Source organism: Pagrus pagrus (genome assembly GCF_965226575.1).
Source record: "Pagrus pagrus genome assembly, chromosome: 19".
Taxonomy (NCBI): domain Eukaryota; kingdom Metazoa; phylum Chordata; class Actinopteri; order Spariformes; family Sparidae; genus Pagrus; species Pagrus pagrus.
This window is the reverse complement of record NC_140203.1, coordinates 7,592,112-7,610,160: the sequence shown is the minus strand read 5'-3', so window position 1 is coordinate 7,610,160 and position 18,049 is coordinate 7,592,112. Positions and strand designations below refer to the sequence as shown.

Genomic DNA, 18,049 nt, shown 5'->3' with positions numbered 1-18,049 from the left:
TAAGATAACTCATTAATTAGCACTTAGTAGGAAATTAATTTTCCTTGACTAATCGTTGCAGCACTAATCCTTTTTTCACATTAAACATCAGACCCATCTTTGAGTTGTGCTGAGTAATATAACACGTAAATGAGATTTTGGTCTAAAATGTAGTCTTTATTGTTTTGTAACATCCTGTTAAAGCAGGTTAAAATGTAACTTCTTTAAGGGAAATGTTTGGCAGTATAAAGTTTATTGACAGTTGACATGTGGTTGTTATAAAGTCTCTTCTGGACTTTGTGGTTTCGCCGTGTCAGATGGGATGCGAGCACTCCCATAATCAGTGTCGAAGCTCCTGTTTATACAGTGTTTACATACCTCGATCGTTCGTGTCAGCTCCTGCGAGAGTTTTCATTACCGTTACCAAACTCAGGATTTTAATATTTACAATGTGGAAATATTAATTTTTTCCATAACTGAATAAACAAGCTGTTCTCAGAGGAAAATAAGGTCCCCAGAACACTGTTTGAAGCTGGAAAGGTGGCAGGGTCCGCCACATACAAACAAAGTAAAAAAAGCATGAAACTGAGTCGTCCTTTGAGGTCATTTTCATTCAGCTTATTCAGTCATGAAAACAAAACAAGTTCTTTCTCTTCTGATTAAAATGTCTTCCCCAAAACTACATAATGCACCTTTAAAATGAACACAGTATGTTTTCTGTATAAGCCACACGTAAACTCAAAGCGCCTCACATTAAAATGCATTCAGCAAAAAGTAAAATGTAGAAGAAAATAATCGTTGTTATCTTTGTTTGTTCATTTGACAGGGACTGCACAGCGTCCGAGTTGGACCAGAGTTAGCTATGAGCTAATTTATGTCTGTAGTCGCTGGGCAGGAGACGGAAACAACGTCTCTGTTTGGAAAATTAACACTAACGTATAAAAGCAGTTGCAAGACAATATATACTCACTATACAACAACAACAATAAGATGCAATCTTTGAAGAAGATTTGTTGAAATATAAATATTACAAAAAGTTTTATTAAGCTTAGAAAATCTTGCCTTGCATCGTGTCTCATTGGTAATTGTTATTTTTGGTTTTATTAAAATGTTTATCCTTATTATTGGACGCTGTGGAGGCGCAACACCCAGCTGTTGTTTTCAATCATTAAAGTTTTATTCCGTAGCGAACTTCTGTTGTTTGTCATGCAGAAAATGAGTCAACAGGTCAAGTGTTCGTCCTCTGTGTTTTACTGCTGTCAGTCTTTGGACCCTGGACAGATGCTGAAAAGAGGTGAATCAAAGAGAAGATGCTCAGACGTCTCATAGCCGGGAGGCAGGACACATCACATATCACAGAGGCACACGCTGACAGGCTGAGGGGAGTTTGGAGATTAAAAAAAAAGACATTAGGATGCGTAGAAACACACCGTGAGAGGTGAACACAGAGAAATAATAAGCATGGACAGAAGACAAGGAACGCTTCTGCAGCTGCTCAGTTTTGCTGCTCTTCTGGGCTGCGGTGAGTCTCTTTTTGTAGTTTTTGAGACACTTTTGATCCCTGAGAGTGAATTTAAAGTAAAAAAATTACCTGACTCTGGTTTCTTTTTAAAAAATGACCTGAAAATTGTGATTCGAACATTTTTGTTTGTCTTTTTAATTGTTAACTTAAATAATTTGGTGCTGTGTTTGTGGAGAAATTATTAAAAATGGATGAAGAATTAGTTTTTGAATGAAAGGAGTAAAAAAAGAGATAAATTAATTCCAACAGTGGGAATTGAAAATGAGTATAATGTGTCATGAAAGAGACTTCTCAACCTTCTGTGGAAGTAATTTTCAACAAGTGATGCTGATCATTCATACTTTTATTATTAAATACTTAAATCAGCAGAGTATTTAAGTGTTTCCTTTAAGGCACTGACAGCAGGTTGTTTAGTATCTGATGTTTCTGAAGTCGCTCTGAGGTGTAAAACACTCAACGTTGCGTGCAAAACATGTGATTGTATTGTGTCTGTAAAAGTTGTTAAAGTCAAACATTACCCTAAAAGGTTTGTATGAACTGCTGAGAGGATTGGACTGTGGATCTGTCATGGGACTTTTATGATTGATGGGCGTTGAAGTGTAATCAGACTACTTTTATTCAACTGTTTTATTCACAGTCTTGCAGGAGTTTACCCAGAGCCTAAAGTGACACGTTCACAACCTCTGATTTTTTTCATCAAGATCCATAAATTTATTCCCTGAGACATTAAATCCCAGAGCTGTCCTTTTATTTTTAACACCAAAAGTTAAAATTGATTGGAAATCTGTTTCTGTGTAATCCTGCTGGCAAACCAACCGACAAACACACGAACATGGAGCTAATAGATTAAATAATTAACAAGGAAAAGCAACAAATTGTGAAATTTTTCTTATAGTTACCAATCAAATGTCTATCAATGCCCTGGTCACTTCACCGACCAGCTGTTTCGTTGGTATTTTAATAAGCAGTGTAATTTATAACGGATCATCATGATTTATGAGCTCTTCTAGTAACTAAAGCTGACAGAAATAAAAAGTAAAATATTTTTGTCTTTCATGTAGTGGTGCAGATGTAGACTTTGGTATACAAACAAAATATTCAAGTAAAGTACATGTACTTAAAATTTTTATTTAACTTCAGTACTTGCAGTCGGCTCATACGACTGCTAACAGCCGCTACAGTTAGCACTCAGGTGATATGCTGCCCCCTACTTGTTGGAGTATGAATTTGAACGGTGGCCAGTTCTTACATATTGCACCTTTAATATATGATAATTGGTGTCACAATAACAGATAAAGAACTGCTATGCTGCCTGCTGCTGATGTGCTTTAACGTATTTCTTTCTGTCCTACATACTGTGTCATGTTTTGGTCATATGTGTGCACATTAACAGCGTGTTGTGTTGTTGCTTTCAGCCCACAGCCAGTGTCACCAAGGCTGGAGGGAGTACGAGGGTAAATGTTACTACTTTTCAATCGATGCGAAGTCGTGGAACGAGGCGAACTCATTTTGTAAGACGCAGAGAAGCAACCTGATGAGCATCCAGGACGTTCACGAGAGGGTGAGACGACACGCAGGAGCCACAACTTTCCTAAATGTTCTTTAATGGTCTCACACACTGGGTTAATGTCATTTGTACGTCTTCCCTCTAGCTGTGGGTGAGCACACAGATCAACTCAGACATCCACTGGATCGGCCTGAATGACCACGTTGTTGAAGGTGTCTGGGAGTGGACTGACAAGAAGCCTTTTATTCAATCCCTGTCGTATGTAATACTGTTACCACTCCAGCATCAGAAACACTGATCAGAGTTGTACGTGGATAAAATAACTGCACACTACTAAATGATCTCCCTCCTGTTTCAGAAACTGGATGACGGGTCAGCCTGATAACTGGGGTGACGACCCCGGGGAGGACTGCGGTCAGGTGGTTGGGTCCAGCTTTGGACGGTGGAATGATGAGAACTGTGATGTTCAGAGGAAATTCATCTGCAAGCACATCAACCGTAAGTCCACCAACAAGTGTCGGTTTTTACTGAGACAAATGGATGTTAATCACACAAAGACACTCAAATTATTAGATTCAAAATCAGTAGTATGAGATAAAAAAATCTAAATTATGAGATAAAAAATAAAAATTATTAGATTAAAAATCACAATTATTGGATTAAAAAATCATAATTATTAGATAAAATAAAACAATTAAGAGATTTTTTTTTAAAAAGTCGAAGTAACAGGACTAAAAATCAGAATAATGAGATTAAAAATCAAAATTATTAGATTATAAATCATGATTATGAGATCAAAAATCTAAATTATTAGATCAAAAGTCAGAAGTATGAGATTAAAGATTAAAAATACAAAATTATGAGATAAAAATAAAAATTATTAGATTAAAAATCATAATTATTGGATTTAAAATCAGAAGCATGGGATTAAAAATTCAAAATTATGAGATAAAAAATAAAAATTATTAGATAAAATAAAACAATTAAGAGATTTTTTTTTAAAAAGTCGAAGTTACAGGACTAAAAATCATGATTATGAGATCAAAAATCTAAATAATTATATTTAAAAAAAATCTAAATTATTAGATTGAGTATGAGATTCAAAATTCAAAATTATGAAAATCAAAATTATTGACTTAAAAATCAGGATTATGAGATTAAAAATCTAAGTTATGAGATAAAAGGTCAAAATTATTAAATATAAAAATCTAAATTATGAGATAGAAAGTCAAAATTATTAGATAATAATAATAATATTAATATAATTATTAGCTAATGTGTGGACGGTGACTTCCACCACTGTAATCAGTGGAGCAGTTTGAAAACAAGGGAAATGTGTCAGCTACCAGACCCTCCATCAGGCCATATTTAACTACTTAACTACGTTTTAAACATATTTCCTTTTCTGCCCTTCAGCGAACCCCGGCCCACAGTGTGACCTCGCCAACGGCTGGAGACAGTTCGGCTCCAACTGCTACAAGCTGCATGCAGTGGACTGGAAGAGCTGGTCGGAGGCCAGACATGACTGCGTGCAGGACGGAGCAGACCTGGTGTCCATCACTTCAGCAGAAGAAGAGCAGTTCGTCACGGGATCACTGGACTCATCGCATTTTGACCTCTGGATTGGGTTTTCCACGCTGGTGAGAGGAACATGGCGTCACACTGAGAAGCTCGCTCTGTCATTTAACATTGGGTATGAATACTCTGCGCAACAATGTGAAGATGAGCTTTGTTTCTCCAGAAATGCAGCAAGATTTCCTGTCAGGTCGAAGCAGGAAATGATAAGTTCACCTGGTCTGATGCTCAGAAAGTGGAATACACAAACTGGGGTCCTAATGAACCTGCAGGGTAAGAAGCCACATCGTATACCTGCCATTTCAGATTGATTATTTATCTGCGCAATCAAGGCTGAAACACGTGTTTTCCAACAGGGATGCACAGACCGGCATATGTGCAGCAAAAATCAAAGAACAAACAGGTCAATTTGGGAGATGGAAAGGCCACATGTGCAGATACGAGCGTCCTTACATGTGTGAACGACCACTGAACAGTAAGCTGGCTCCTTCTGGAAATACACAGACATGATATCTGGTGTTGGTGTTTGCTTCTCCTTCTCACCCTTTTCCTGCCGTTCCTCTAAAAACTCCCCTCCAGCTATCTGCGCTCCCGGCTGGCATAGCTTCGCCGGCAGTTGTTACTGGATGGTCAGCAATACCGACCTGTTGACCACCTGGTACGAGGCCGTCACCAAGTGCTCCGATATGGGGGCTCACCTGCTGATCATTAACAGGTAGGAAAGAGCAACAAAAACAAGAGTTTTGCTTTTTAATGTGATGCTGTAACTTTTGGAAAAGGAAATATTGCACAAGTCTTCTTCTTACGAATGAAGAGTTGAATTCATAAGCAGCACAAGCATCAGAGACTTGGTCCTGTACGACCACCGCCCTTAATGTCTGTGTCACGAAAGTTAAAGTTGCATTAATACATTTTTGTCCACTTGGGGCAGCAGAGCACAATGAAAACAGTAATTGCTTTGGTTGTTACAGTGAATAAATTAGCACAGTTGCCTATTTGGATCTTTTGGATCCCAGCATAGTGATTTTTTTTTTACCTCTTTTTTGGTCTCCACCAACTCCTAAGGGAAACATCTGTAGCACTGTTCACCACCTTAGTTAATAACTTTTTAAAAGCTAAAAGATGCTAAAAAAAGCTCATTGGCTGAGCAGGACATGCGTTAGGGTGACACTTATCTTCACACCGTGTACTGTAATGTAAAACACAATCATTAATACGGATAAAAGATACAAAGTCTCACTGAAAAGGCATTCAGGGTCCATGCTGTTTTCAGTTGCACAGACTGTGAAAACAGTAGAAGTCTTATCCTGTCCGTCTGTCTGCTCTGATCCTCGTGTGCAGTCAGGAGGAACAGTTCTTCATCAACGGGAACCTTCCAGACTTCCACCAGGTGAACATTCCTGACATCTGGATCGGTTTATCAGGTACTAAATGTTTTAATTCTCATTGTTAAAAAAAACCCACTAATGACTAATTAATTATCATACTTAGTGTGTTAAGGAAAATCCCTGTATATTTTTTTCTGTTAGAGGAGGGGACATCAAGTTTTTCTGTGGAAACTGTCAAGACGATTAAGATTTTTTTATTTTTGCATATTAATCTAAAATCTACGTAAATCTGATATTATATAAGAAATGTAAGCGTCAGTTTTAGATGAGTTGAGAATTAGACCCAAAATCAACATTTCTTACAAATTGCACCTTTAATTGGGAGATAAAGTTGATTTAAAATGTAAAAAATCTGAGTTTAACAGTCATTCGACATGCTAAATATCAGATTTACACCGGATGAACGCACATATTGTTTAACACTTAAGATATCCCATGATCCTGTGACTAATGACTTGAAACAGGATGTTAAGACAAACTCGTTATTCTTTGACTGCTGCGGACATTAATCGCCCTTTTCGATAAATGTGATTTATGAAAATGCTCCTTTTGCATCATTTTCCGACCTGTGATGTCACCAGATAAGGACAAGGACGGGGATTTCAACTGGGTGGACAAATCCAAGATTGAGTTTTCTAACTACGGCCCTGGCTGGCCCAAAAACACTGCAAACCTCTGGGACTGTGGGCAGATCTTCACAGGTAGGATCCACACTTTAAACTGACACTGTCACGTGTTTTCAGTTGAGGCTGGCATCGCCTGAGTTTTGCTCTCTCCTAGGAAATTATGACGGCAAGTGGGAGACAACCAACTGCTTCAAGAGGCATGGCTACATCTGTGAGATGACGGGTGGACAGAACCCCAAACCCACCTCCACCCCTGGTCAGTCAGACCTCCTGATCCCTCCTCGCAGAAGGTCCAGCTACTGTGTTGACTGTGTAATAAGTGTGTTGTTGTTGTTTTGCTTCAGATTCCCACTGCGACGCTGGGTACTTGTTGTACGGGGACTTCTGCTATCAGTTTGAGACAGATGAAGTGAAAAACTGGCAGGACGCTGAGGCTCACTGTGTCAAAGAGCAGGCTCACCTGGCCAGCTTCCACTCGGAGGAGGAACTGAGTTTCATAACCGGTGAGCTCTTTGAAATAATTCACCAAGAAATTATACTAGATTCAAATGTTAATAAATAGTTGGAAATTTAAATTAACATGATGTTTCTGTCTTTTATCTGCAGCTCACATGCCGGCAGAAGCCTGGATCGGACTGAATGATATCAACGTTGAAAACCAGTTTGTGTTCACTGATGGAACTTCTGCAGTGAGTGATGAAGCCGTGAACACGTTGTGCGACGCATGTGGTTGTAAAATTACCTCGGTTTGACAACCTTAGCTCTGCGGTGGTCTCTAAAATAATAGATTATTAATAAATGATAAGAGAGAGAGAGAGAGAGTTCCTGCCACATCCTATGGACGCCTGTTTCCACCAGTTTAAAAAAGAAATGAGGAAAGTTAAGCTTGATGAAAACTATGAGATAAAAAAGTCAAAATTATGAAATCAAATGTCACAAATATGAGATAAATTATGAGACGAATAGTAGTAATAGGATTCATTCGGGGCTGTTTTTGTCTTCGGATCTCAGGAGCTCCTCCCGTGGGTGCCCGGCCAGCCGGACAACTGGGACGGCAACGAGGACTGTGTGCACCTCAGAGGGACGAATGATAACGAACCTGGGAAACTCAATGATGATTTCTGCACCACCACAAGGGACTTTATCTGCAAGAAAGGTCTGATACACTTTATTATATTTATCTTTTGTTGTACTCAGACTGTGTTTTGTAGTCAATTTTTGCATTGTCTCTCCACAGCCAAGGGTCAAGGACCTCCTCCCCAGCCCCCAACATCTGGACCAGGTTCACTTGATGCCACACTGATCATTACACTTCAAGCATTATCTAATAATACACGAGCGTTTATCTGGACGTGTGCATATATATGGACTGGTGTGTGTTGTTTTTGCTGCAGGATGGAACGAGAAGTGCGGCTCGTGGATGGCCGACCCGTTTAACGACTACTGCTACCTGTTTAACTACCTGTCGATGAGGACGTGGGCAGAGGCTCGAGCCGACTGTGTCAACCAGGGAGGAGAGCTGCTCAGCGTCACCGAGCCCTTCGAGCAGGCCTTCATACACGGTGTGACCTCTACGTCCTCACTCGCTGACATGCACTCGTCCTGATTTTAGTTTTATCTACTGTTATTTATTCCAGAAAGTAGTACTTCTTATGTAAAGATCCTTGTAATAAACATTAGTTAAGAAGTAAAGGTCCTTACAAGCTTCTTAGTGACATCATTATGTGTTAATAAGAGCATCGTAAACACCTTTATTGTTGGATTACAAGACATTTATAAGCAGTTTAAGAACATTAAAAAAGCCTTATGCTATTTTTTTTCCTGTATGTCTTAATAAACCCGTGTATCTCGACGTTTCCTCTCAGGTGTGATCCAGCAAAGTCCCACAGGGATCTCTCTGTGGACGGGCGGTCATGACTCCGTCACTGAAGGCGGCTGGGAGTGGACGGACGGTTCTCCCTTCAGGTTCATCAACTGGAACGAAGGTCAGTTTAAAGACTGCACGATTTAACGTATGGAGATGATCACGTGAACTGAACTCCCTTTCTTGGCCTACACTTTCCTCACAGGTAACCCGGACAACTATAACGGTGAAGACTGCCTGTCCATACTCATTAATACCGGCTACTGGAACGACGACAACTGTGAGAACAGAAGAGGGTACGTCTGCAAGCGGAGAGGTGAGACGTGTTGCTTCGCTGGTCTTTGCTGACAGAAGGTAATATTTAGAGCGTTGATGCATCTTAGTAACACTTTCCTCATGCTGCCTCTTTCAGGTGTAACACCTGAGCCTCCTCCACCTCACGATGGTAACCATACCTGACTATTAGACACTGCTTTACAAACTGTACATCTACAAATGGCATGAAGCAAAATGACATTTTGTTCCTTCCTGCTGTAGGTTTCGAGACGTCTGTGGTGTGCCAGGGCTCCACCGCTGTCATTCACTGTCCAGACGAAAGTGTCATTAACATCCAGTCGGCTTTCTACGGACGAAAGAGTGACGACATCTGCCCACACATGGAGGGATCAGAAGGTGGTGGAAGGTTACAGTGGAGAAATTGCTGTATTTCTTAAAATGCTTCTTCTTCTTTTACAATCTTTCTGTTCTGTTCTGTAGGGACCTGCACCGTGGAGAACATCCTTCCTCACTACAGAAAGACGTGTGACAAACGTCAGTTCTGCTTCGTGTACGCCCACGTGGACCCCGACCCCTGTCCCTCTATCTCCAAATATCTCGAGCTTGTGTACACCTGCGAACAAAAAGGTGGGCTCTTCTTCTTGCAGTTCAAAATGTAACTTCTTGGGGCACAATCGCAGTTGAAGGCTCATGTTTTTCTTTGCTCACAGTGTGCTTGCATGGCCTGGGTGTCGAGGACGGGAACATCACAGACTCCCAGCTCTCTGCCTCCTCCTCCTCCTCGAACAGCTTCACTGCCAACAAAGCCCGTTTGAATGGAAATTCCTGCTGGAGGCCTTCAGGAGGCGGTATGTGCCAACCCAGTGGCCACACACACACACACACACACACACACACACACACACACACACACTAATATTTGAATCTATGGACAGACTTCTGATGTTGATTTTTCTATCTTCGTCCAGCGACCTCAAGCTGGATCCAGGTAAACTTGGGCCAGACCAGGAAAGTAACAGGAATAGTGATCCAGGGTTGTCCCCAGTACGACTACTGGGTCACCACATTTAAGCTCCAGCACAGCATGGACGGACTGAGCTGGACCGACTACACTGCTGACGGGGAGGTGAGTAAGCACGGACGGCCACGTGCCACATTTCAACATTATTAAGAGGTCACAGCCATCCTGGCTTAAAACCAAATGGTGAGACTAATTAATGGGCTCTGGCTTGAGGAAATGTCTGTGAGGTATCAAAGTATCTGTTGACCTTCAATAAATGATCTCAGGGTGAAGGATTTATCAAAGTAATATTGTTTTTTTTCCATAATTTGTATGTTTCTCTGTTTAAATCATGTAATTATACTGGATTTTTTAAAGTATGCATACATAATGTTTTTTTTTCCCTTAATTGATTATTTGTAAAATGTTAAAAACTGAGTTAACACATTGTTGAAATATAAAAATCAAACAGGGAAAGATGAAGAACAGGTTTTCATTCAGGATTTCCTTGATTTCCAGTTTTTTCCAGGCTCATTAGACAGAAGCAGTCCCGAAACCCAGCTGCTGGGCACGCCCGTGTCGGCTCAGTACGTCCGCATCCTCCCTCTGGAGGTCAACGGTCAGGCAGGCCTTCGCTTCGACGTCTTAGGATGCACACCGGACTGTAAGGAAACCATTTCACCTGTGTCACAAATCTTCTTTCCATAAATCTTATTTAATCATCAGTACAATCTGCATTGATGCTGTTCTGTGCTTTCAACAGATGCAATCACATGCGCCAGCACGCCCGCCTTCAACTTCGCCAATGATAAATTGACGTGAGTGAGCAGTTTAAAAAATGATGTGTACATACTGAATGTTGGCAAACTATAAAAAAAAATCATATTTAGTATTTCGAACATTGGTAGTGGAGCACTTCAGCCTCTTGTGGCCGAAATGAGTATGACAACAACAAGCTAACAAAAAAAAGAGCTCAGAGCTTCTTAATAATGCTATTTTTGTTATTCTCACGTGTCTTTCAGCGTCCACTGTCCAGCCGGCTGCTCCAGGGCCAGCTACACTGTGTACGGCACCTCAGAATATCGTGGGGTGCGTGAACGTGTTGTCTTATCTGTGTCACAACTTGCGTACAGCGTCAAAAGGACAAATAAAAACTGAACACGTACAAATATCGCTGTGCTCTGTCTCCTCTGACAGGACTCAAACATCTGCGCTGCAGCTATCCATGCTGGAGTGATACTGAATGAAATCGGAGGAGACTGTACTGTGTTGAAATCTGCTGGACTTGACTTCTATGCCGGCTCCACCAGGAACGGCATCACCTCGAGGCAGTAAGTAGTTGAAATTCAGACTAAATCTGTTTGTTTTTTCGTGTAGGGCAACAGTACTTTGAGGTTAATGCAGGATCAAATGTATTTTTCTGCAGATATGATGGAGCCTATGGTGTGTCTTACACTTTTGCCGACGGGGGTGAGTTCAGATGCATTTATAATCCCTGAAATGATTAAATTAGGTTTTGTTTCTCATTCGTGACACTCACTGATTCCTTCTCTCTAACAGAGTTGAGGTGTTCGGGGCCTGACTGGTACGAGTTTGGAGAGTTCTGCTACAAACCTTTCCAAGACAAAAAGACGTGGCATGAGGCCCGGACCACCTGCAGGAGTCTGGGTGCCGATCTTGTATCCATCCGCTCGATTACAGAGCAGCTCTGGCTGGAAAGCTACCTGTACCTGGGTATGGATTGAGAAAAATAGCTGGTGGAAAGCCTGAAAATGAGCTTTTATTGATTCCCACACAAAGCATCTAGGGGTCCCGATTTAATTATGTACTGAGAGGTTGTTTCTTGTCAGCTTGGGTTTAATGATTAATGATAAAATATTATGTGACGCTGAACTTTGGCTTTATGAAGGAAAGCTGAGATCTGAATCACATAATGTGGCTTTTCGTTAGATAGAGAAAATACAAAGGAAGCAGATGGAAAAAGGTACATGAAATGATTTAGCACGTTGAATGTTTTTGTTTTTTGTCCCTTACAGAAACCAGTGACGTGTGGACCGGTATGAATGACCTTGGTTTCTCTGGTTTGTTCACCTGGTCTGACGGACACATGGTGACCTTCACTTACTGGGCTCCAGGGGAACCCAACAACCACGCTGGGTACCATGAAGACTGTGTTGAGATGTTAAGCAATGTGAGTAAGCTGAAAAAACACTCTCACACACCAGTTAAATACAGGCCAAAATCCAACCAGTGTGCACTTTGCATGGAAAAATCCAAGCTGACCATATAACTTGCTAAAGTCTTTGCGTTGACTTGTGCTCATTTTGATGTTCATTTCATTCAGACTGGCAGGTGGAACGACGTGACCTGCTCAGAGCTCAATACCTACATATGCAAAATGGCCAAAGGACATTACCCAGTGCCCTCTGTAAAACCCACCGTGTACGGATGCCCTCAGGTAGGACGAACTCTGCTTTTTTCTTTGTAAGCTTAGACCCAAGTTATGATGCCTTTTGAAAGAGAGCTTCAGTCCATGTCATGTAACGATGTCAGGGCTGGGACGCGTACGGCTACGCCTGCTACTGGATGGAGGAGACCGCCAGGAGCTGGTCAGAGGCGAAGGAATTCTGTGAAGGCCAGGACAGCTTCTTGGTGCACGTCGGAGACATGTGAGTCAGACACGTTATTCAGTTGCACAGGTGTATTTTTATTTTTCAACACTTGCTCTTAACCTTTGTGGATGTGTTCTTAATGTAGGAATTTGATTTTATTGTGATATTGCTCTTCAGATTCTCTCTGGAGAAAATTATTTGCCACATTTAAAAAAAAAAAAAAAGACTAGATTAAATGATGACAGGGGCAGATTTAGCATCTTAAAATACTCAGTTATCATAATTTAGAGATCTGGTTGGCTAGATTTGGATTTATATATAATAAATAATAATAAAAAAGTTGATTTTAAAACAGATTTTACAAACCAGCAAAAGCAGGAAACTCAGGAAGACAATATTACAGAATAAACAGTAAAGAAAAAGAAAAAGAGGAAAAGTAATGCAAAAATAGAGATCAATAAAAGAATAAAATCAGTGAAGGACGATGAGAAGAAGACATCACATCAGAGGAATAAAGAACAGATAAAATGATTAAGAGCAGTAAAAAGAATAAAGGATAATAAATAGATTAAAAATAAACAAAAGCAGTAAAGGACAGTAAGAAGAAAGAAAAAAAGGCATCTCATGAGAGGAATTAAAAACAGAAATAGAGAGAGAGCAGTAAAAGGAATAAAAAGATCAAAGTGTGACTTCACATAAAAAGATGTGTGTGTCTGTGTGTGTTGCACTGCAGTTATGAGCAGGCACATTTTACAGTGCAACTGTCAGGAAAGACTGGTTTCTGGTGGATCGGCCTGCGTGCTCGAGGAGGAGCGAGTGGAGGGGTGGACTACTTCTGGGACAACGGCTTACCTCTCACCTTCACTCACTGGGACAAAGACCAGCCAGGTACAGACCTGACACTAACCCTCATATCAGCTGGACAAGATGATATATTCACACCGGAAAACAACACTGTCCTTTTTGTCTGCAGATAGCGGGGATGGCAATTGCGTGGCGATGACCTCGGGTCAGATCGGCGGTTTCTGGGATGACAAGGAGTGCTTAGAGAAGTTCAACTTCATCTGTGAGAAACCCAGGCCCGATATCACCCCACCCACAAAACCCCCGACTCCTCCTCCGTCGCAGGGCTGCGCTGACGGCTGGACGGCTCAGCCGCACTTCAGATACTGTTACAAGGTATTCAAGGCCATAAATCAAACAGCTCAAGCCGTGATTCTTCCACGGTCAGTTTTCCTGTGCTGATTTGTGGGCTGATTCATTGCAGCTCTTCCACAATGTGGACTGGTCCCTGAAGAAGAGCTGGGGAGCAGCACGCGAGGACTGCGTCTCCCGAGGGGCTGATCTGGTCAGCATCCACAACCAGGAGGAGGAAGACTTCCTGTCTCTGTACACCAAAGGCAGCAGCAAGTGGATCGGCCTCAAGCGCAACCCAACAGAAGGAGGCGAGTAGAAAGTGTGTTTTTTTCTGAATGAACCCTGGTGGAAGCTAATTGGTACACCGCTAAAATGACTTTTCCCATCGTGTAGGATACTCCTGGAGCGATGGCACCCCTCTCAGCCACACCAACTGGGGTCACGGGGAGCCCAATGACCACGGGGGCCGCGAGGAGTGCGTAGAGATGGTGAGCAGCACCAACGGGACGTTCTCCTGGTGGAACGACCTCAACTGTGACGCTCACCAAGACTGGATTTGCAGAATTACTAAGGGAAAGATCCCCATCCTGCCCCCTGTGCCTCCATCTCCTGTCCCAGGTAAATAGTCCCAAAAATATACCAGACATACCTGCATGAACAGGTTTTTGTTTTGCTAGTGCCACAGAAGAAAACAAGGAAAACAAGGAAATCACATTAGCGTAAATTGACTCATACCATCAACCTGTCTCGACCCTCAGCTCCTGACTGTGGTTCAAACCCCGGCTGGAGGAAGAACAAAAACATCTGCTACTACTACAACGACACCGACATCGTGGACTTCCACACGGCCATGGTCCGCTGCTACGAGGAGAAGGCCCGGCTTGTCAGCATCCACAACACAGAGGAACAGGCATACGTTAACACCATGGTACGCCTTGGTCTCCACAGCTGAATGTGTTGTCATGTGTCACGGCGAAACATGTTTGTGTCACGCCTGTCTTGCTCTTCCAGGTGGGGACAGGCGAAGTCACCGCAGCCTGGATTGGGATGAGGATGTTCGGCATCGCGAGTGCACAATACCAGTATGTGTGTTTGGTGAATTTAAAGGGATAATCCCCCCCAAATTAGATTTCCTGTTATTTTGTCAATACTGAGGTTTCTCTGTTTTACCTGCATAGTTGGGTGGACCACTCGGCTGTGTCCTACACTCACTGGGCCCCAGGTGAGCCCAACAACGCCAACGGGGAGGAGCAGTGTGCTCAGATGAACAGACATCAAGGTACTGAAATTCCGTTGTATTACTTATTATTACTTTACTGTAACTTTCATTTTGTAGACTAGAAATAATATTCAGCCACACCATAATACAGGAATATTTAGGCCGGTCTGTCAGCGGGTTATATTTGCTCTGCAGTCTCACGCACTTGCAGACTTGACAGTGAATACGTCACTGTACATACAACTGAGGCCTGCGAGGGCTCGTCAGCAAAGCCGGAGAGTGGAGATTTGGATTTATTGAAGAAAAGCAAATGATGTAAGCTGTTCACCCTGGTTGTGATATTCATAATAAACTCTGTTTTGCCAAAGGTACGTGGAACGATGCCAACTGTGGTCGGGCTGGAGCAGGTTACGTCTGTAAGAAGCTCCCTGGAGATGTCCACACCCCTCCTCCACCCACACAGCCCTGGGAGGGCAACTGCCCTGAAGGTAACACACACTTTTGAATTATTAACAGGAAACGTCTGAATTATATGTGTTTGTAATCGTGACTGTAATCGTCCATGAAATATGATGCAACCCACTGACCTTCCTTCCCTCCAGGTTGGATGCGATTCAAGGATAAGTGCTTCATGTTCAAAGGGAAGGAAAACGAAGTCAAAGCCAACTGGACTTATGCTCGGAGTTGGTGCCAAGACCAAGGAGGACAGCTGGCCGTTATTGATGACCAGTACGAGAACGGTGAGCTGAATCTACAGGACTTAAACAGTCCAGGTCGGGGAGACGGCTCTCTTTATTTTGTTACTCTCCTCTCCTCCAGACTTTGTGTCCAGTTACCTGAGGGACCTGCACCGCCCCACGTGGATCGGACTGTCAGATCTCCTGGAGGAGAATCAGTACGCCTGGAGTGATGGGGTCAGCCCCGTGAAGTACACCAACTGGAACGAAAAGGAGCCCAACAACGCAGGAGGAGTGGTCAGTATACTCACTCTACAGAGCCGTATATGATAAAACCTACACACTGTGTTTAAAAAGCTCATGTTTGTAGTTCAGATCACTTCAAGCGCTCTTGTCGTCTCCAACAGGAACACTGTGTGGCGATAAGTCACAACTACCTGGTGAGCGGAAAGTGGAACGATGACGCCTGTCATAAGGATCACAGCTTCGTCTGTTCCAGGAAGAAATGTCAGCACACACTCCAGTTTCTTCTGAACATTTATCTCCATTTATTAGCAAAAACATATCAAACATAAAGAAATTTCTCCGTTTGCTTCATCATCAGCAAGCACCATTGATCCTCCACGCCCGACCAAGAGCCCCTGCCCGGATGGCTACATCTCCTGGTACCTGAACTGCTACAAGCTGGTGGAGGAGCCGGCCACCTGGGACGCGGCTCAGGTGGCCTGCGTGCAGCAGGGGGGCAACCTGGCCAGCATCGACATGAGCTACGACCAGGCCTTCGTCGCAGGCGTGGTGCTGCAGGGCAAAGCTGATGCGTGGATCGGACTCAGGCGCAAGGTAAAAAAACACAGTAGTTTAACTCTTAACTAGCTCAAATTAAAAACACCAAATTTAATTTGGTCGCGAGGAAGAAAAAAAATGTGTGTTCTTATTATTTTAGCTGGGCCAAAAATACAAACTTTTTGTATTTTTGAGTAAACTGACCCTTTAACCAGTGAACCCAAGCTTACATTTTCTTGTAACGCAGGAGGACGGCTCCTACATGTGGTCAGATGACTGGCCAGTCTTCTTCACTCAGTGGGGACCAGGAGAGCCCAGCAACATTGCCGGCGAGGGCTGCGTGAGCATGCACGGCTCACGAATGTTTCACGGGACCTGGAACGACACCAAGTGTGAAGACTCTAAACCCTACATCTGCAAGATCTCCTCAGGTATGTAACAGTGACTGACCCCTGTATTTAATGATTCTCTATAACGACACACACAAAAGTCTAATACTTGAGGAGTTGGTCATTATGTAACTTGTGTCGTCTCTCAGAGAAACCTCCACCAACTCCCGCCCCCGGTGATGGGAAGTGTCTGCCCTACTGGGTCCCCTACGGCCGCTACTGTTACTACGTGTACAACGGTCAGCAGGGTTTCTCCTGGCCGGACTCTCGACACTACTGCCAGTCGATCAAGGCGGACCTGGCGTCCATCCACAGCAGAGCCGAGGTCGAGTTCATCAGGAACCTCAACTACACCAAATATCACCACATCTGGATCGGCCTCACCAGGGACAATCACTGTGAGTGTAGAAGTGGACAGAAGAAGTTTTCTTTGAGTTACAGTTCAGTTCATAAAATATGACATGTATATGTACACTGACCTCTTTTGATTTTGCAGTCGGCTGGGCCTGGACTGATAAGACGTCTCTGGCCTTCACCAACTGGGCTCCCAATGAGCCAAACTTTGCCTTCCACCCCGGGGAGGTGGCCGAAGAGAACTGTGTGGAGATGTACCACGACGGACACTGGAACGACAACAACTGCCTGGAGAAGAGAGGTTTCGTATGCCGCCACCGCCAGTGTAAGGATTTATTTTACTATTACTTTATGAACATTCCTCTGTTGAGGACTGAATTTCCGCAGATTTCATTGTGGTTTTAAAAAGATGAACAGCAGATTAACTTCTGTCTTTCAGACTATACAACTGATGATGGCGGCAATCCAATAATTCCCACTGATGGTCCAGTCGTTAATGGCAACAGTAAGTTTACAGTTCGAGTGTTAGCTTTTCGGGCTACTGATATAACATAATTTATAGCAATGCCAGCTGCATAGCTAGCATGACACTACCAAATGTACTACATCTGTGTTTTTGTGTCTGTTTGTACAGATGGAGGGGTGATAGCTGGCGCCATCATTGGAGCCATTCTGTTTGTTGTCTTGATTGTTGGACTGCTGTACTATGCCATCAGAGTCCGGGGGTACAAACTGAGCAGCTTGAGCCTGCCAACAAGATCAACCAGTAACGCTGATGTGGTAAGTTATTGATTAGTCTGTCATTGTTGGATGTGAGCAATATTTTATAGGAGTGTAAATGCTAAAGTTGTGTTTTTCTTCTGTTGCAGGTCACCTTCAACAACCCCAACTTTGCATTAGAATCAGACACGTAAACCATCATTCATGTTTTGTACAGTACATCGAATTTGATACTTTTTTTAAAAACAAATCAGTGATTTTGTAGTTTTTAAATCTCCAGAGTTCTTAAAGATTCAACTCTATTGTAAATATTGTAATAGATGAATGAAAAATGTATTAAAAAGATAAAACTTCTTTTCCTTTGTTGCACTTACATGTCTGAAGTGCAGCAGTTATTTTGTCATGTTTACAGCAGAGTAAT

General features: G+C 42.6%; 1 protein-coding gene across 1 annotated transcript; it reads left to right on the top strand.

Annotated features, from left to right (window-relative positions):
- Window positions 1–9,552: 9,552 nt before the first annotated feature.
- On the top strand, window positions 9,553–17,890 carry LOC311274842 (macrophage mannose receptor 1; the record flags this gene model as incomplete). Its single annotated transcript, XM_084382839.1, has 29 exons — window positions 9,553–9,589; window positions 9,706–9,863; window positions 10,257–10,401; window positions 10,501–10,555; window positions 10,760–10,826; window positions 10,935–11,068; window positions 11,164–11,207; window positions 11,298–11,471; window positions 11,774–11,928; window positions 12,082–12,195; window positions 12,291–12,406; window positions 13,083–13,237; window positions 13,323–13,528; window positions 13,617–13,794; window positions 13,880–14,104; window positions 14,245–14,414; window positions 14,498–14,568; window positions 14,665–14,765; window positions 15,074–15,193; window positions 15,308–15,445; window positions 15,525–15,679; window positions 15,790–15,889; window positions 15,987–16,222; window positions 16,413–16,596; window positions 16,704–16,952; window positions 17,051–17,233; window positions 17,348–17,413; window positions 17,543–17,688; window positions 17,778–17,890. The coding sequence occupies 29 exons, from the start codon at window positions 9,553–9,555 to the stop codon at window positions 17,820–17,822; spliced, it is 3,927 nt and encodes a 1,308-aa protein (XP_084238965.1). The 3' UTR covers window positions 17,823–17,890.
- Window positions 17,891–18,049: the final 159 nt, after the last annotated feature.